At 41.0% G+C, this 20,817-nt stretch overlaps 1 protein-coding gene and 1 pseudogene across 1 annotated transcript; both read right to left on the bottom strand.

Annotated features, from left to right (window-relative positions):
- Positions 1–1,609: 1,609 nt before the first annotated feature.
- On the bottom strand, positions 1,610–3,355 carry LOC109450690 (transcription factor IIIA; annotated as a pseudogene).
- A 488-nt stretch (positions 3,356–3,843) lies between these two features.
- On the bottom strand, positions 3,844–9,705 carry MEIG1 (meiosis/spermiogenesis associated 1). Its single transcript, XM_019738279.1, has 2 exons — positions 9,568–9,705; positions 3,844–3,972 (listed from the first exon to the last, which is right to left on the bottom strand). The coding sequence occupies exons 1-2, from the start codon at positions 9,703–9,705 to the stop codon at positions 3,844–3,846; spliced, it is 267 nt and encodes an 88-aa protein (XP_019593838.1).
- Between the last annotated feature and the right edge of the window lie 11,112 nt (positions 9,706–20,817).

Raw genomic sequence — 20,817 nt, 5'->3', positions numbered from 1 at the left:
ATCCTATAGGGCAATGGTTTTCAACCTTGATGGCACACTAAAAATCACCTGGGGAATTTTTGCTTTGGCTTTTTTAAAACAAAAACCAACGTCTGTGTCCCATCCCCAGCCATTACGGTTTAATTGGAATGGGGTAGGGCTCAGGCATCAGTGTTATTTTAAAAGTTCCTTGTAATTTTCAATGTGCAACCAGGCTTGAAAGTCACTGATCTTGAACAATATACAGTTAGTGAGCAGTTGCCAGCTTTTTGGTAAGTGCCACCATGTGCAGTTTAATGGGAGCCATTTCATGGGTTTCAGATCTCTGGGCAAAAAAGGGTCTTCCACAGTGTTTTATACCTGGATGTCAGACCAAAGTTTGACAGCCTGGCCCTATTGCTGCTTCACTTGTAGTCTGAAATTGGCAACTGCGTGATGTAGTTAGAACACGTCTTCCTGAAGCTTTGTGCCAGTGTCTGTCATGGAAGAGGACCAGGCAGTTCTCTCAGCAGCGAGGCTGTCACCATCATGGACCGAGGCCTGTGGGCCAAGTCCTACCACAGAACCCTCTACTAAGAGTAGCTGGTAGTAGTTGCAGACACCTTTCTCAGCAGGCCAAACACCTTATGAAAGTGGCAGAAGGGAGCCAAGAAGAAAGTAGCTGATCCATTGATAAGAAAGATTGGCATGATGTGAAAGTACCAGCTGGGAAAACAGCCACATGGACTCAAGGAAACAAAATTGTGTCTTGTGGACCCAATAGCTGTGTGTCTCCAGAGTCTTGCTGCAGAAAGATAAAGTGGCCTTCAGAACATTTGAGTTAATTACTAAGAATGTTCCAGGCAAAAAACTTCCTGGCCAACTTCCTTGGGATGGATCTTATCTGTAACCAAATGTGTTCCATGGTCAAAAATGGTGGACCATTATTCAAGGTCATGTTGACTCCAAGACTATGGATGGTTGTTTGCTTCATCTGTTCTGTGTAGGTATATATTCCCTGTTGCTGCTGTAACAAATTACCACAAACTGAGTAGTGTAAAACAACACCAGTTTATTCTCTTATAGCTCTGGAGGTTGGAAGTCTGAAATAGGTCTTATTTGGTAAAACCAGAGTGTTGGCAGAAGGAATCTAGCTGATTCCTTCTGGAGACTCTAGGGGGAGAATTCATTTCCTTGCATTTCCAGCTTCTGAGCTTGATGTTCTTTGGCTTTTGACTCCTTCCTTGCAGCCCTTAGACCTCTTCTACCATCATCAATGCAAGTGATTACATTGGCCCCACCCAGAGAGTCCAAGACAGTTTCCCCATCTCAAGTTTTTTATTTTTTATTTTTTTTAGAGTCATATCTCATTTTGTTGTGCCTCACTTTATTGTGCTTTACAGATGTTGTGTTTTTTACAAATTGAAGGCAAGACTCTCCACCAGCAAAAACATGATGACTCGCTTTATTGCAGTGGTTGGGAACCAGCCAGCACTAGCTCTGAGGTCTGCCTGTAACTGAGCTGGCCGGTCTTAGTCCTTTAAACAAAAGCAGTTGGATGTTTGGCTGAGGGTAAGTCCTGAAACTGTTGAGAGCACTCTCCTGTTTTAGGCAAAGATAAGCTTAGTTCTTGTTCCCTTGGAGAAGTGATCTATCCACTGAGACGAGAGGCCAAACTCGGGTTTTCATGAGATCGTTTTACTTGGAGCTTCATTTACTTCTTGTCGCGGCGAAGCACAAAACATGCCTAGTGAGACTTCTCTGCGTTGCAAGCATCTTGCCACAGCCAGCGTGTTCACACACATGGGCGCCTTTCCACACGAAAAGATAGAATGTGGTTCTGGAGAGTAAATACGGTTGTGTCGGTTCTGCCACAGCCTTTCTTGGACATGGACACACATTCCTTCTAGGGCATGAGTTTTCATATGTTGCTTCAGATATTCTTTGCATTTAAGTGATTTCTGTCGTACTTCACATATTATTTCCTCTTTATGGGTTTCTCTCACGTATTTCAGAAGCTCTGTCCATGTTTTTCCACAAAGGAACACCCTTTTTGAACTATATAGCCCTCAGGGACCTCCCCATACCGTTTCAGGCTGTTGGGTGAAGCCGAGTGTTGTTGTCCACCCTCATGGGTGCACTGGACTAGTGGTTCATTGGACAGAGGTTCAGCGGCTGATGTTTCTTAAAGGTCACCTTCCAACCTTCAAAAATGCACATATATTGTTTTTGATGAGTTGCATGTTTGCTTCAAAGTGTTTGATTTTACGTTGAATTTTTGACCACAGCCACAAAGGGCTTTTCTCCAATGTGAATCGGAGCATGGTGACGCGGGTAGTAGTCCGTGACCAAGGCTGTGGCACTCCCTTCATGGTCACAGACCATCTCTGTCCCGTGGGTTTGCACAGGTGCGCGTCCAGCTTCCAGGCCTTGTAACTGGCGCTGCAGTTGGAGGAGTGGATGAACCTCCTAGAGAGCCTTGGGGTGGGGGGCGGGGGTGGGGCGTGGGGTGGGGGTGGGCGGGGGCAATGAGGACGACTCAGCCAGGGGAGAGGCCAGCGTTCCCAGGCCACAACCAGCCTTCGCTCCCCCGCAGACCCTACACGCAACTCCAGAGCAGCTCACTTTCCGGGACTACCCATCTGAGGTTCTTTTAATTACATCTGCAAAATTTCTTTTGCCACGTAAGATAAAGTACCATATCCACAGGTTCCTTTGGGGATGCAGCATTGGGAAAGGCATAAAAGAGGTTGTCAATCTGTTTATCTTTTCCATGATGTGTTTGTTCGAAAAGAAAAAGTGCTGAAGGAGGACCATTTTGAATGGGGAAAACTAATGGAGCGTCATGCTGCCGTGCTTCCGGAAAACCAGGAGCGGAGTTGAGTGAATTCATGGCTATGAGCCCCTCTCCAAAAATCTATTCAGAGGGTAGAACTTGTAAATACTAACAAATAAATCTTAGTGAAAAAAATAGTTTAAAAGGATATCTCTCACCTACGTAATCTCGAAGCACTCAGGATTCCCAAGTTTGGGAGTTCTTAGTCTTTCCCACTCATTAGCACTATGGCTGTTTCTGCAGTGACTCTGGGCAGCACAGGAACACGTGGTCTTGGTGGGGAACCCAGAAGCCAAACCTGGGACAAGGCTGCAAGGATAAGGAGGTGATTCCTTAAGGAAAGAAGCCCTGACAGGTGTGTGGGAAGTGGCAGGGCAAGGAGTCGATCAATAGATAATGTTACCAAGTCAGATCCAGCTGCAGGTGACTGCTGGGGAAATTGGGTGCCAGAGTCACACACACACCTGAGATGCATTCCTCGGGAAGTGCCAAGTTGCTGGGCATTTTATCCACCTCCTCACGGTCAGTTACAGGTTCAGGGCTGCTCCCAGAGTCCGTCATCCTTTGGCATTTCCAGTCTATGCAATAAGAGGCACAGGACTCCTGAGGCAAGAGAAAGCCCTCAGGCCACAAAATGCAGATCTGGTAGTTCAAAGTGATGGTCTTTGAAAGTGGTAAAGGCTGGGTATGTGTGTGGGTGGGAGAAGGGGACAGGGGGAGTAGAGCAGTAACTGGTACATAACTAGCCTGACCAGTGGGATGGTTTCCGATGGGGCTATATTTTCCTGTGCATCATGGTCATTTCCCCACAGTTAAAATAGTAAAAAGAACAGGACCAAGCCAGGTGTAACTTTAATGCTTCTGCAGTTATATTTTGGAACAGAACAGGGTGATGAATAGATACCAAATTTCAAGGCTTCTGGGTTTCAGACCATTTGAACTGAAGTGTGCATTTTGAATTGTTTCATAAAATGACAAACGTTTACCTGATGTGGAATGAAACAATGAGCTCTTAAAAGCTAATGACAAGTAACACAGACAACAGAGGCCTAGTAAGCATAGATTTTCACTTTGTGGACTTCCTTGTCGTCACATTCCCTCTGCTTGTTGTAATAATAGAAAGTATTGTCCCTTCTCTGAAGTTTCTTCACATATCCTGTCTCTGGCCAACGATCTACCTGCACATCAACAGCCAGAATACAAACATGGTCATGCTGGCTTTATGTTATATAACATTCTACTATCAAACAGTTAAAAGTATAACTCACACCCCAAAGGTAAAGTATCAAATTAAAAACACTTGAGCTCTGTGAATGTGACAGGCATCCAAAACACAAGTTGAATCCTTTTACAGCAAAATAACGAAGTCAGTGCTTCTCTCTAGATTTAAATTTGTACTCAGTGGCTAAGATAGAGAAAACGTTCAAAATACTTCATTCTCCTATGTGTACAAATAATTTCAAACATTATTACTTCCTAACTTCTAAAAGTAATACCCCAGGAGGAAATTAGGGCTAAGCCCAGACCCCATTCTGAAAGCACCTAGAGCTGACTGTTGATGGCGTGATAGTGGTGAAAGGAAGCAGCTAAACTCGAGATAGCTAAGGTCCATATGTATTTCCTCATGTCCATATTTCAAGTTCACTGTTTTTTAAAAAATTCTTTTTTATTGGGGAATATTGGGGAACAGTGTGTTTCTCCAGGACCCATCAGCGCCAAGTCAAGTCACTGTCCTTCAATCTGGTTGTGGAGGGCGCAGCTCAGCTCCACGTCCGGTGCCAGTTTTCAATCTAGTTGCAGGGGGCGCAGCCCACCATCCCATGTGGGAATTGAACCGGCAACTTTGTTGTTAAGAGCTCACACGCTAACTAACTGAGCCATCTGGCCACCCCACTGGCAGCTCAGCAGCAGCTCATTGTCTTCAATCTAGTTGTGGAGGGTGCAGCTCACTGGCCCATGTGGGAATCGAACCCGCAATCCTGTTGTTAAGAACTCGTTCTTTAACCAACTGAACCATCCAGCCGCCCCTCAAGTTCACTTTGAAACTCAACTTTTAATAGAAATTTGAGGTCATGAGTATAGTCCTCAGCAATCTTTTCTCACCTCCCCCCATGATTCTTTCTTGTATGTCATATCGATTTGCTTACTTTATCATTTGGCCTGAGTGAGTCTGGACAGTTTTCTCCCCCTCCTTTCCAGGGTCGTGTTATGCCTTCTTAATCAGGTCAGTGCATTTCTGTTGTTGGATAAGTTTCTTCTGGATTTTGTGAGATGTACTCTCTCATGGTCAAAAGTCTAATATTCAAGATTCATGGTCTAGAAAACCAAATATTGTTCTTCAGCATCATTTCTATAGGCAGCTCTTCACTCCTCACATTCCCCACTTGTAAAGCACAACTTTCTTTTTTTATTTAATTTTTATTAAATTTATTGGGGTGACATTGGTTAGTAAAATTATATAGGTTTAAAGTCTACAATTCTGTATTACATCATCTATATGCTGCATTGTGTGTTCACCACCCAGAGTCAGTTCTCCTTCCAGCACCATATATTTGACCCCCTTATTCCTCTTTGACCACCCGCCTCCGCCCTTAGCCTCTGGTAACCACTAAATTGTTGTCTGTATCTATGAGTTTTTATTTGTTTTTCTTTTTTGTTTATTGCTTTCAGTTTCATATCCCACATATGAATGAAGTCTTATGGTTCTCGACTTTTTCTGTCTGACTTATTTTGCTTAACATGATAATCTCAAGATCCATCCACTTCTTTTTTGTGACAACTTTTTTGGACAACTTTTGCCATGTTGTCACAAATAGCAGTGTTTCATTTTTCCTTATGGCCGAGTAATATTCCATTGCGTGCATGTACCACATCTTCTCTATCCAATCATCTACAGAAGGACACTTTGGTTGTTTCCATGTCTTGGCCACTGTGAATAATGCTGCAATGAACATAGGGATATATATATATATCTTTGCAGGTAAATGTTGTCAGATTTTTTGGGTAGATACCCAGGAGAGGGATGGCTGGGTCACATGGTAGCTCTATTCTTAATTTTTTGAGGACCTCCATACTATTTTCCACAGTGGCTGCACCAATTTACATTCCCACCAGCAGTGCATGAGGGTTTCTTTTTCTCCACAGCCTCTCTAACACTTGTTATTATTTGTCTTGTTGATAATGGCCATTCTAACAGGTGTGAGATGGTATCTCATGGTGGTTTTGATTTACATTTCCCTAATAGCTAGTGAAGTTGAACATTTTTCATATATCTCTTGGCCGTATGTCTTCTTGGGAGAAGTGTCTGTTCAGGTCCTCAGACCATTTTTTAATTGGATTGTTTGTTTTTTTGTTGTTGAGTTGTATGTGTTCTTTATACATGTTGGATATAAGACCCTTGCTGGAGGTGTTGTTTGCAAATATCTTCTCCCATTCAGTTGGTTCCATCTTTGTTTTGGTGATGGTTTCTTTGGCTGTGCAGAAGCTTTTAAATTTGATATAATCCTATTCACTTATTTTTGCTTTTACTTCCCTTGCCTTTAAGATCAAATTCATAAAATCCTCTCTGAACCCATGGTCCATAAATTTAGAATCTATGCTTTCTTCTATGAAATTTACTGTTTCAGCTCTTATGTTTAAGTCTTTGATCCATTTTGAGTTTAATTTTAAGCCACAACTTTCAATTGGAATATCCATGCAAAGGAATACATGTCCTTATTTCTAAACAGTGTGTTTTCATTTTCTCCTGGTGTCCCATTTATTTAGGAATTGGCAAAAACAGGTGGCAGCATATCTGATAAACCTTGGCAGGCTCTCTGACATGTACAATATAGAAAATAGTCATGCTTTCTATCACTTAGATCAGGCCCTTCTTTCGTAGTTTCCATTGCCCTCAGCAGAGAAAGGAAGGTGTTCACAAGACACCATTACAGCTCTCTTCCTCTTGGGGCCAGCAGCAGGTGCCCTTTCTTTTACTGGGTTCTTGAACACCATCTCATGCAGTAAAGAAACAGTATGTACAACGGCTGCTGCTTCAGAATAGCCACACCACTTCCTATGGGATAAAGAGGCTTCAAACAGCTATGTTGGTTCTGTGCTCATCAACCTCTACACGTTTTTCTTTTTATACCTCTTTGCTATTTCATAATTTTTTCTTCTTGGCATTTTACTTGATCACTCCCCTTCAATCTAGGAAACCTTCGCTCCTGAGAATATGGTGGACCAGAGTGATATGGTCCTCAAGTCCAAGTCTCCTTAGGCAGGGAGAGCAGCAAACACTAACACTGCCCACATCGGACAGGACAGGACAAAGAACTTCACTCACACCTTCCAGGCCACTGTCTGCTGGTGATGACATTCAAGGCAAGCCCTCAGTGACCACCCTGTCTACCCTTCGAGGCCCACTGCAAATGCTTCTGGGGGCATGAAGTCTTCTCAGAGGATGATTGCCAAAGGAAATGATACTTACCTTCCTCTGAATTCCTGTGCTTCTTTTTGCAAGACACATGTTTTAACCTGCATAAGGTTTTATTGTTCTTGTCATTTTCCTTTTTTTAAAGTTAATACATTTTCATTTAAGGAATTCCCCATATTGTGACTCCTTCCACTGCCTTCGTTCCTGAGTTTGAGTCTTAATCCTTTTTAAAAATCATCTTTGCTCAATCCACAGTTGTCATGTCAGGGACACCACAATTTGTTCTGGTTATTCTTAATCTTCTACTCCAAGATGCAAGAATAATAAAAGCTATTCTTCATTAAATACGTTCTGTTCATTCACTCAACATAGTCTTATTAAGCATGACCATGGCAGGCACCTCAGACCCATTTTCATTTTGTTCCTGTGACAGTTTTCTGACATAGGCACTGCCATGGCCATGTGGCAGTTGAGCTTGGTGATGTTAAGACCCTTGGTCAAGATTACCCAGCTAACGTCGGGGATAGCCCGGATGCAACCTCTAGACAGACTGTGAATCCTGTACTCTTCCCACTGGCCCACTAAATTTCCTGAAGTCAGACACGTGCTTATGTGTTTAATCTCCTGACGTGCTTGGCACAGACATTTGCACATGGTACGTACCCAATAAATATATATATTACTACTGAAGTGAAATGCAACACCTCTCCATAACTGCCAAGTTGTACCGTGACTAGGGTTGTTCTTCCCTTCATCACACACACACACACACACACACACACACACACACACACCTCTCAGGTGCTTTTTGGGACTTCCTCTTTAAGGATGTTCTTATTGTTCTCTTCAATCTGATTTTACCTCAATCACAACAGTATTGGACCTGGGGATGCAGGAGCAGCTGTGTCTATATGAGCACATTGTATGATCCTGGATCTTACACAGTTTTTAGGGGCATCCCAATCCTAAGGAAAGGTATGAGGCTTATTTTTGAAGAGCATTGAAATGCTCATGTTTGTGTTTTATCTGTTTAAAAGCCATGGATGATATGGTAACGAACGTTAACCTCTTGGTAATGCGGACAGAATACAACGTGAGCAGATATCAAGAGGACGGATACAGTCAGCCCTCTGCATCTATGGATTTTGCATCTGCAGAATCAACCAGCTGTAGATCAAAAACATTTTTTAAAAAAAATTCCCAAAAGGGAGTTCCAAAAAGCAAAACTTGAATTTGCCACGTGCCAAGCACTGTGCCAATGAAGCAATATGTCGGCATACCCTGCTGTAGCCAATATGCAAATATAGGTCATATGCTAATACTATACAATTTTATATAGGGAACTTGAGCACCCAAGAAGTTGGGTATCTGCAGGGGGCCTGGAACCAAACCCTTAGGATACTGAAAAATCACAGTCATCAAATCTTCATTTGATCAGTGTTTTTAACTTCATTCCTCACCAGCCCTACTAATATCTGTTAAATTAATGTCCATTAAATTAAAGAGTCCATAACATTTTAGCTCTGTAATGCCTCTATTCCTTTTCTTATCTACTTATTAAGGAAATAGGAAGTAGAGATCAAAGAGTAGAATGAAAAACAGAATATAGAGATTTGAAAAATCTACATATGAATTAGTCTGAAAAATGGTTAGTTAATGCTAAAAAGAAAATAAAAACCTCAGTTAATAAATACGTTGTTGTAACCCCAAATCTGAACATTAAAACACATTTGTGAGTACTGTCATACTCTACAATATTCTTTAAAACTCAGTCACCTAGTATCCAGTAGAATAAACAAATTAAAAAGAAAATCGCATTATAAACTGGTGCCATGTCTAGATTTCGATGTTGTTTATGTAAAGCAAAGTCATGTCTCTAATCTCTCAAGAAAGCCTGGAATGACAACCAAAGTCAGGAGTTGTTCTCTAATGTTTTTTTTTTGGGTCACCTATTATCTCCATAATAAACAGAATTTAACCCCTTTATAATTCATGGTCAAAATAGAAAAAAACTAGAAAGAAATAATAGCTACACAACAAACTGAATATCTGATAATAGAATTACCTGAGCGAGGAAAAAGATTCTGCTTTTATGGTCTACCATAAAAGATTCATTTATCAGAGCACAGTTATTCAATAAAAGCTAGAAAATTCTTAGTATTTCCATGCGGAGGGACCACCGCTTTCCCTGGCCTGCCTGAAAATCACTCTTCTGGGCCTTAGTCCCCTTATCAATAAAACGAGAGAGTCGGAGTAGAATTCCCTTTCAGTTATTCTCTGGTTCTTTGTTTTATTTTAATACTTTTCACCATCTAACACACTCATGTTGAGTTCAGGTTTGTAAAGGCATATATCTTACCATAGAAACTTGTTTCACTTGTTTATATTCAATTTCATCCCGATATCCTGCTTGTTGAAATCTGTATAGATTTTCTATCTCCTCCGACCATTTTTTGGCACAACTTATTGATTTTGGTTTCATGTCAGAACTAGCCATGGCTACAGAGGTCTTATTACAAATTAATTCTGAAAGATGTTAAAACAATTAATAGATGACATATAGTGTGACAATTTGGAAAGTCCCTTTAAGAATGAACAAAATTAGCATTTAAAAATAATTAGAAAGTTGAAAATCCTATTAAATATGTTAAATTTTAAACATTCAGTTCCAAGCCTGAGAAAGATTCATGCTCTATTTTGGAAATAAAATTAAACCCTGAAAGGTACATAGAGAACTGTTTATTTCTTCACCAAATAAAATTGTATGCAGAGTTTTTGAGTGGTGTCCTAAAGGCTGGATACTAATTCTGGTGTTCATGGCAATAGTTTACACATTTCTGAAACCACAATCATTTTTTTAATTTAGGGAGGGCGCAGCTCACAGTGGCCCATGCGGGGATGGAACCGGCAACCTTGGTGTTATTAGCACCACGCTCTAACCAACTGAGCTAATGGGCCACCCCACACAATCATTTTTAACTGCTCAACAGATTGGCAAAATATCCCACCACCATCCCATTTGATTATATTCAAAAGTGCATCTCATTTTTTTTTCCTAAAAAGAAAATGCAAGATTAATCTTCTCACTCTCTACTTTTTCTTCTTGCTGCGAAGCAATGGTTTCCTCTTTTTCCATTTCTTCCCTGTTTGTGGACATCCTGAAGTCCATTTATTCAGGTCCCTGTGGCCCTGATCTGTGGTATGAGGAGATAGACAAACACAAAGCCTGTGAAAGCTGTAGGACTGTCATGATACTGAGATCACTGATTTTAAAACAATGTGGGAGGTTATCATTAATCTTTGAAATTCAAATATTCTACTCTAGTTCATGTAACTGTCTATTCACCAAACTCCTTAGCCAGTTCTTCAAAGACATAACCTTGCACTTGTTTTCTCACCTTCTTCTTATTACCAATATGTATGAGTCATTTAACTGAAATACAGTGCCCAGAATTTTCACTACGATTCCTTGAACCCATTCTATTAAAATATGTTTCGATTGGCTGAAATACATTAAAATCAGACCTCACAAAGTAGATACTGTAAATAAATTCATATTAAAAAGTATTTTTCAATTATAATGACAAATACTCATGTTGAAAAGGTCAAGAAATACATTAAAGTGCAAAAAATAGAAAGGCAAAATACTCATGACATCAATTAGCAATATCCATCCTTCATAACATCAGGTGAATATCATCCCAGACATGATGAGTTAAAAGGACAGACTTTAAAAGTTTTATAAAAATGACTATTACAATAAATGCTTTTACAACTGTAAAAATTTAGCTTTACTTGGATTTAACAGTGGGGGAGGGGAATAGGAAACGGAAATAAAGTTGACAGAATTGCAAAGTTTCAGATAGTTTCTTTGATATAAAAGATGTAGCCCCAAATTCCCTCAATGGTTTAAAAAAAAAGTGCAGATTGTTAGGGGGCTAGGAATCATTTCTTTGAGCCCCATGTATGAATCACACACAAATACTGATTGACTCTTTTCTATAAAAAATCAGGATATTGGTCTTATGCTTCCTCCTATCTCCTCTAGATGCTTATTACATTGCTTATTTAACATTTGAAAGTTGTTTGGACTTAGCTTCAGATTTAAATGAATTGAAATGAAGTCATCTGAGTCATACAGGTCTTACTCTGATGAAGATAGCAACTACGTCAGTGGATATATCTTTAATATTGTTTGCTTTTTTTGCAATGTGCATACTGACACGTAATTGACCAGATCAAAGAAAGTTAAGGTATTGGTAATATTTGACATTTAAAAAATGTTTGATCTTAATTAATTTAGGTTCAGGCTCATATAGTATTTTAAGGCAATACATTATTCTGTTATTGTATAAATTTATGTAAAATTTGGAATACCTGACAAGACAATAGATAAACCATATTTCAGTGAAACCCTTGTCCTTCAATTCCATTCATTTTAATGGAAGTTCCACTGACTGCTTCATGCTGCACAGTATAAGAGATGAGACTAATAAGTGAGTCGGACACATGTAGTGCAGCCTGATAATCCATTAACATATATGATTATATAAATATACATTCCATAAAAATGACACTAAGAAACATGAAAGGAAAACCGGTACAAATTCACTATGTTAAATACATTTTCAAAACTAGTCATGTTTTTATATGAATTTAGTGGCTGTATTACTTATATTTCCTTTACAGATGAAACACATTTTCTAAAAGTAGTGGTACAATCTGAATTTTTGTTTTACCCAAGCCATTTTTGCTTTAAGCTTGGCTTTTTGATACATAGTAAAATACTTGACTCATATGCATTCAAAAAACATTTTCCTGAATGTCATCTATGTAACCTTTTGTCATATTCAAACAAAACAATCATGTCAACTATACCTACAAAACTGCTACATTTTTATGTAATGAGTGAAGGGGGGTCAAAAAGTAAAATGAAAAAAATATATATATGGTGCATTACTGAGCAACACCAGAAAATAAAATACCTAGTTATCACATTTTTTATTTAATAGTCCCACTTATCCCCGGGGGAAATGTTCCCAGACCCCCCTGAAACCCAGATAGTACCAAGCCCTATATAGACTATGTTTTTTCCTATACATACATACCTATGATAAAGTTTAATTTATACATTAGGCAAAAAATTAACAACAATAACTAATAGTAAAATAGAACAATTATGACAATGTATTGTAATCAAATTTTTGTGAATGTGGCCTCTCTCTTTGTCTCTCTCTTTCTCTCTCTCTGATAACCCATTCTGACAACTGAGATGGCTACTCTGACCAACGAGCAGGGAGCATATACAGTGTGGAGACTCTGGATAAAGTGATGATTCACATACTGGGCAGGATGGAGCAGGCTGGCACAAGATTTCATCATGCTACTCAGATCGGCACATAATTTAAAACTTATGATTTGTTTATTCTGGATGTGGGGAGCCATGGTTAAAGCTAATTGCAAGCCTTAATGGCTCTGCTAATGCATAACCGGTTTGTGCTCCTGAGGCATTGTCTTTGCCTGCACCTGGAGGGTGCTTACGAACTGCTAAGGTATGAAGTGGGAACAACCAGTTTCAAGACATAGTGATGCTAATCAGGGTAATTGATGGATTCTGTCATGGGACAATCGTTTTGGGGAGTTTCAGTGATTAAGTAAGTTTCTGTGAAAAAGTTAAAAAATCAACTGTTAATGATGTAATGCATTTTTGTGATTGTGAGCTTATACGTACTCAAAAGGTATAAATTCAGCAGAGAAAATAAACCTGGTGCTTCAGGACCACTGAAGACCGGCCGCATTAGCATATGTGTGAGTGCCTTTTTTCATTCCCACTCCCCTTGTCAGGAACTGTTCGACTCGTGGCGGCTGGCTCGCCACAAGTGGCGCCCGAACAGGGACCTGAATATAGGGGTAATAGTGAGGAACACCGCGTGGGAAGGGCCCGGCTCATTGGAGCTTATCAGTAGATGCGTGGTGAGTACGGCACTGTCCCCTCGGTCGAATGAGTGTGTGAGTGAGTGATAGCTCCACGACTTTGTGTTACGGAGCTTGATTGGGCCCCAATCTGCAGTTCCGGTTCTGTCATACGGCATAACGGCGACTGGGCTTTACAACCCACCGGTCCGGGGAATTATACCGGAGCGCCTCTAGCTAAGACAGATTTAGCCCCGCAAGGGACACGGCCAGACGGGCACCTGGGTGATTTCTGTGTGAAAGAAGGACCGAGTCAGGGAAAAGGGATGGGTCTCGCAACCAGCAAGGACCTGTATGTTAGAGGACTTAGGAAGTTGCTTGGTAGTCGTGTAAGCCGAGAGCAGTTAGATAAATTCATAGACTTTATAAAAGAAGTCTGTCCGTGGTTTCCTGAGGAAGAAACAGTCAGCTTGGAAATCTGGCAGAAAGTGGGAGAACAATTAAAGGATTTTTACACTGTCCACGGGCCTCAGCAGGTTCCGATTGAAACATTTGGACTGTGGACTTTGATCCGGGACTGTATGAACCTTAAAAATGAGGAATGTAAATTAGAGAAAGTAAAACAAGCCGGCGATGAGGAGGGAGGAGGCGCAAAGTTTTTAGAAGGAGTTCTTAAGGTTAACAAAGAGCCGGTTGCTCAAGAGTTTCCAGACGACATATGGGAAGATTTGAGCCCTAAAGATCAAAAAAAATTAGAGGATGAGGCTGCCAAGTATGATAGGGAGAAATATCCCCCTGTTGTGGCTATGGCCCAAGAAAAGGGACCGACATCTGATGCTCTTCTTACACTGTCAGAACAGATTAAAAAGATTCAGGGAGGTTTCAAAAAATGAGGGAAACGGTCCTCGAGGCTCACAAGTCTCTTGTAGAGATCCCTAAAATCCGGGGGGAAGGGATCCTCCATTTGATCCTTCAGCACCGCCCCCCGATGAGACTGGAATGAGGGACCCTCCATTACAGCCTCCTGTCTGGGATATGCCCACACAGCCTCCACCGGGTTATGTTAAACCGGGATCTGATTCCTTTGATGTAAAATCGCCGCTCCAAATGGCTTGTGAAGAAGCTCACAAGCAAGGGGAGTCCACAGAACATTTTAAAATATACCCTATCTTTGAAAGGCTCGGCAGACTGGGCCTTTATTAAAATCTCAATAAAAATAAAAGCCTAGATTACAACTAAATTCTCCTCCAAGTGTAGTTGCAGGGCTGGATCCACAGCCTGAGGCCCCTGTTGTAGCCCCTGTGACTATCAGACAATTATCAGGCGTAAAAGATCAAAGGTCCCCCCTACAAAAGATTTTACAAGATGCTAGTACAGGAGCAACTTTAAAAGGGACACATTGCTTCCTCTAATTCCACTGGAATTCTCCCATTTTTGTTATTAATAAAAAATCTGGTAAGTGGAGATTATTACAAGATTTACAAAAGGTTAATAAAACCATAAAATTAATGGGAGCCTTACAGACAGGCTTGCCCTGTCTTGCAGCTATACCAAAAAACACATATAAAATTGTTTTGGACTTGAAAGATTGTTTTTATACTATACCTTTAAATCCTGATGACTGCCCTAGATTTGCTTTCAGTGTTCCTTCTGTTAATTTACAAAAACCTTTTAAGAGATATCATTGGCTAGTGCTACCTCAGAAAATGGCTAGTAGCCCTACATGATGTCAAAAATTTGTATCAGCTAAAATAAAACCTACCCAAAGGGCATTTTCAGATATTTACATCATCCACTACATGGATGACATACTTCTTGCCCACTCTTGTGAACCAAAGTTGCTTGCTGCTTTTGCTCATTTACAAAAAAAGCTCCACAATTATGGGCTAGTTCTAGCCCCAGAAAAAATTCAACAAGTGCCTCCTTACTCTTATCTGGGATATTGTTCAATGCCTCAGGCCATTGTGCCTCAAAAAATACAAATCCGGCGAGATTGTTTAAAAACATTAAATAATTTCCAAAAGCTACTGGGAGACATTAACTGGATTAGACCTCAGTTGCGGTTGACAACCGGTAAATTACAACCTTTGTTTAAAATATTACGTGGGAAAACTGATCCTACTTCTCCCCGCGAGATAACACGGGGAAGAGGCTTTGCTTATATTTCTCCAGGTCCGGAAGAAAAACCTTTGTAAATTCCTGGTCGGTGTTAAACCATACCATAAACGACAGCCCACAAAAAAAAAGACATCTATAGATACCCATCCACGCCCCTAGGGTGTAAAAAAGCTCTCACATTCCACAGCTGCAGAAGGACTTTCCACTTCAGACCCTGTTAAATGGATAAAGACTTTGGGTAGAGGGTTTTTGCTGGGGATATTGCTATTCTGTTTATTGTTCTGTTTGTTTTACATAGTCCTCAGATGTGGACAAATAGCCCTCCGACAGGCTGTAAATGAAATAACTACATGTTCTGTGTTTCTCATGCTTCAAAAACAAAAAAGGGGGAGATGTAGTCACACAACAGCCTAGCCGACTGTCCCCCCCATGTCTTTCCTTAAGGAAAGAAAAGTCAGTGAGACTGTGGCTTTTTAGAACTTTGCTTATCTTTATGTTTTACACCTTATGTCTCTCTGTCTGGTCCCCAAAAGATGGTTTGCAGCCAAAGACGGGTAAGATATCTCAAGAGATACAACCTAAGCCAGGCAAAACCGAGTGGGGACCCCCAATGAGCTGCCTTAGAAAAATATGGGAAGAGGCCTTGCCTCCCTTCCCCTGCCTGGGAAAAGCCTCTGCTGTCTCTGGCTTTCCTCAAAGGAGATCGGTAGCCAATGACGGGTAATGATCAGTAAGCGTTTTTACAACCTAAGACAGGAGTCGATCGCTTTGATGATTGATATCCAATGACGGGTAAGTGAAAATGTCTGTACTGACCACCTAAGCCAGACACGATCTCAAAAATATAAAATAAAAAAGGGGGAGATGTGGGGAGCCATGGTTAAAGCTAATTGCAAGCCTTAATGGCTCTGCTAATGCATAACCGGTTTGTGCTCCTGAGGCATTGTCTTTGCCTGCACCTGGAGGGTGCTTACGAACTGCTAAGGTATGAAGTGGGAACAACCAGTTTCAAGACATAGTGATGCTAATCAGGGTAATTGATGGATTCTGTCATGGGACAATCGTTTTGGGGAGTTTCAGTGATTAAGTAAGTTTCTGTGAAAAAGTTAAAAAATCAACTGTTAATGATGTAATGCATTTTTGTGATTGTGAGCTTATACGTACTCAAAAGGTATAAATTCAGCAGAGAAAATAAACCTGGTGCTTCAGGACCACTGAAGACCGGCCGCATTAGCATATGTGTGAGTGCCTTTTTTCATTCCCACTCCCCTTGTCAGGAACTGTTCGACTCGTGGCGGCTGGCTCGCCACATCTGGAACTTTCTATTTAATATTTTCGGACCGTGGTTGACTGTAGGTAACTGAAACCACAGAAAGCGAAACTGCAATGGGGGAGGGGGAGGACGGGACAGGCTAACTGTAATTATTTTGTGTGTCTGTGTGCTATCAGTTTAGGTACTCTGAAAAGCAAATGTCAAAATAGAGTATGAGAAATTTATTGGGGGGTAAAGTTTATGAAACTTAAGGAATGAAGGGGCAGGAGTGCAGGAAAAGCTTTTACACCATGACACACGCCTGACACCTGTGAATGGAAAAGGAGAAGGAAGTAGAATTGGGTGGGAAGAGCTTCAGACGGCAGGGCAGTGCTAACTAAGAAAGTCTTGGTCAGGCCAATGCGGAAACCCAGCACAAAGAATACCTGTGGAGGATTCTTGCTTTAGGCAAAAGTGGTCAGGCCTAGTATGACTGCCATTTTCAGTCACTGACTGGACGCTACTGGGGAATGCTTGACCTCAGCTCAAATGCTGTATTAGGTCCCAGAGGCAGTTAACACTCTTGTAGGGAAAGCTGAGAAGTATGCCTTCGTGGCTACTTCAGTCTAACTCCCTAAAATGCTGAATTCTTCCAAGCCACAGGTCAAGTCATAGATTATTTGTATTTCCAGCTCTTATTGTAGGGCCTGAAACTCAGTAAGTACTCAACAAATGCTTGGTGAAATGACATTCTTAAATGCAATATGGTGCGTTAGGCATTATAGATGTAAAATGTGTATTAACATATTATTCGATCATATAAATCATATAAACATAAACGACACTGGTAGGTAACAAAATGCTACAGGGCCATAAATCTTACACAGACTGGGTGGGCCACAGGCAGTTCTAAAGGCCAGGCAAGTTCCACATTCTCAAAGACATCTGTGTAATAGACTTTTGCTACAGCTCCATGGAAATTAACTTACAAATGCATTTGGCCCAGCTAGCATAACTAGGGGTGTCATAATAAATAAGATGATCGGGCGGGCCCGGTGCCTCGCCCGGGTGGTTGGAGCCCGGTGCTCCTAACATTGAGGTCGCCAGGTCGAGTCCCACACAAGGGCCAGTGAGCTGCGCCCTCTACAGCTAAGACTGTGAACAACAGCTCTCCCTGCTGGCTGCTGCCGGCTGGCAACCATCGTGAGTGGCCATGGGTGGCCGAGTGCTGTGTGCTGCTGTGTGCTGCCAGCCCTAGGCTACTGTGTGCAACGGCTTGAACCGGAGTGGGTGGGGGAGGCGGAAGAAAGGGGGAAAAACAAGTTTGAAAAAAAATAAGATGATAGATAAGATGTTCAGTTCTAAAAGTACTGAGCATTCAGTGCACTGTGCCATTGCAATCACACTGTACATTGTGCAACTCGGAAATTTATGAGATCTGGCGCGATCCTTGCTCACTCAGACATAACATGTGTGCCTGTGTGCCCACTGGTAAATCTCATTTGAGCCTGCTATAAGCTCACACATCCATCATTAAACAATGTTGCAATTTCTCTGTTGTGTACTCTAACTGAGCTGACTTTCTTATGTTTATTCAGATAGTTGAATCTTGTTTGATTTGCCCAACTGGTCTCTGTACATGGCTCCTTTCAGCAATCTAAGTCTATTATTAACATTTTCAGTATGGTGGTTATGCAGCTGGGTGGCAACAGTGGGACTGATGCAACAACTCTGAGACTTACCATGGCTACATCTCTGAGGGGAAAGTTCTGGCATGATGGAGGGCGGGAGAGTGAACCTGCGATGCCTAGCTTTGCTGCTTTGCTGACCCTTTATGATGTAAGGTGACAAAAACCTTAACACAAGTGATGTAAAGTAAAAATTTTCAGTGAAGAATAGTAATGTGCCATTCACTTTCAAAGGTCTGGCCATCTGGGTTAAAACTAATAACACTTCCAGTGGCTGAGTAATTCCTAGACCCAGTGACGAGGGACTCATTAAAACTTGGGGAGTGATAGGAAGTGGAGGTAGAGAACAAAGGTTACAATCAACGTACAGCTTTGTACCACATTAAGCGTTGTATGATGGGCTGGGGTAGTCAGTAGCTGTTTGAAGAAGGAGGTGAGTTTGAACCTATTTCTTAAAGAAAAGGCATACCGAGGGAGGAGGGCATTGCAAGGAGGGCATTATGACAAAAAGGGCTGAAGAAATAGAAGAGCCCCTACTATGTTCTAGGGAAATTATTTGTTCATTTATGTATTTATATCTTGTTGCAAAAAGGCTTTGTGGCAAATTATTGGAATATTAGATTGGGAACAAATTGTATACGGCCTTGCATTTTAGGCCATAGCATTTCTTTATTATTCCATGAAGAATGAAGAGTGTCGATCAGAATTGTGTTTGATCAATTTCCATTTTTAGCAAAGTGAAGAATTATGATTGGATGTGAAGAGAGTGTGTGTGTGTGTGTGTGTGTGTGTATGCAGATGCTCAAGATTAATTTCTAAGGATCACCCTTAAGAGGGATGAACATCTTTTCAGTCTATACCACAAGTAAGGCAAAATTATTTATGTGCATCTAAAGCAAAACTGTTTCATTTTATGCTGTATCTTGTGCGAGTTATAAATAGCTGTATATAAAAGCAAAGGTTGGAGAGAGTGGGTATAAGTGGGCTGCAGACCAACAGCATGATGTCACACACCTGAGTCTACTTAAGGGCATTAGGTCCTAAGTAGGGCAAAGGGATCTCAGGGAACTATACTAAGGGACAACCAAGAGAACACACTTTCCTAAACTACTCTTATATTCCACTGTTCTTATCCAATTGGTACTCCCTAAATCTTTTGTTCCTCAGAAGCAAGCAATTGGCATGGATGTGTAATTTCATTATTGTTTTCCAGAAGCTCAAATTCAGACAGCATACATGAAGAGTTCAATTATAAAACCATTGACACGCCCAGGCAAGAGTAAATGAGGGGGGCCGGCCTGGTGGCTCAGGCGGTTAGAGCTCCCTGCTCCTAACTCCCAAGGCTGCCGGTTTGATTCCCACATGGGCCAGTGGGCTCTCAACCACAAGGTTGCCAGTTCAATTCCTCAAATCCCGCAAGGGATGGTGGGCAGCTCCTCCTGCAACTAAGATTGAGCATGGCACCTTGAGCTGAGCTGCCTCCTGGATGGCTCAGTTGGTTGGGGCGCATCCTCTCAGCCACAAGGTTGCCATTCGACTCCCTCAAGGGATGGTGGGCTGTGCCCCCTGCAACTAGCAACGGCAACTGTACCTGGAGCTGAGCTGCGCCCTCCACAACTAAGACTGAAAGGACAACAACTTGACTTGGAAAAAAGTCCTGGAAGTACACACTGTTCCCCAATAAAGTCCTGTTCCCCTTCCCCAATAAAATCTTAAAAAAAATAAATAAAAGAGTAAATGAGGGGGGAAAATTGGAAATAGAAAAAAGAAATACATGATATATCATGAAGGGTTGGTAGGAGCTGGCAACTGATTAGATGTGAGGGGAAATGCTACATTTACTAGAAGAGCAGAAAACATACTGCATTCAGTTGAACTACTGGAGAAATTTCCATTTTTCTCAGTAGAAATACACCTCTTCTAGTCACATCAGGAATTTCAAAACTTTGTTTTCCCCAAACAGCTAAAGGGAACGTGCATGCATTTCACCACAATACGAACTGTAGTGGCTGCTATATACTATATAGTAATGGTGCAAATTCCTTTTTTTTTTTTTTTGTCTCTCTTATAACTTACTTCCTACTTAATAAAAACACAGAATGTAACTAAAATTAGGAAAGGTCAATTTACAATTCCTTGATTATATATTTCAGTGATTCTTGGAAATTCAGTGGCAGTACTAATTCTGCTAGTAACATTCAGCACTTTAAAATTTAGTTGTTTCCTTACTGACAGTTGTGGCAAAAAAATCATTGAGATAAAATATGTTTAATCTCTATAATACTAACGTGTATCTGCAGAAACAGGAAATGGCAATGGCTGACTTTCCAGTTTGCAAGTCAAATTTTACTAAACAGTGTTAGGGTTTATATGGGTATTTAAAAAAAAAACAGCAGAACCAAATACTGGACAACCTAAGGCTCTTACATACTCTAATCTAACATAGAAGCCTTTGATCCAGTCACCGTCTCAAACTCTTTTTTGCAAAAACCCTTTTCACTCTGAAAAGTGCTTTTACTTTTAGTGATATTAAAACCCCAAGAGCATTATTAGTATGCCTAACTTCCATTTCTTTCCTCGTTTTGTTTCTCCTGTTCCTAGACACAGCAAGATGGGGTGGAGGAGCCTGTTAACTAGC

Source organism: Rhinolophus sinicus, linkage group LG02, assembly GCF_036562045.2.
Source record: "Rhinolophus sinicus isolate RSC01 linkage group LG02, ASM3656204v1, whole genome shotgun sequence".
Lineage (NCBI taxonomy): Eukaryota > Metazoa > Chordata > Mammalia > Chiroptera > Rhinolophidae > Rhinolophus > Rhinolophus sinicus.
This window is presented reverse-complemented; position numbering and strand designations above follow the sequence as displayed.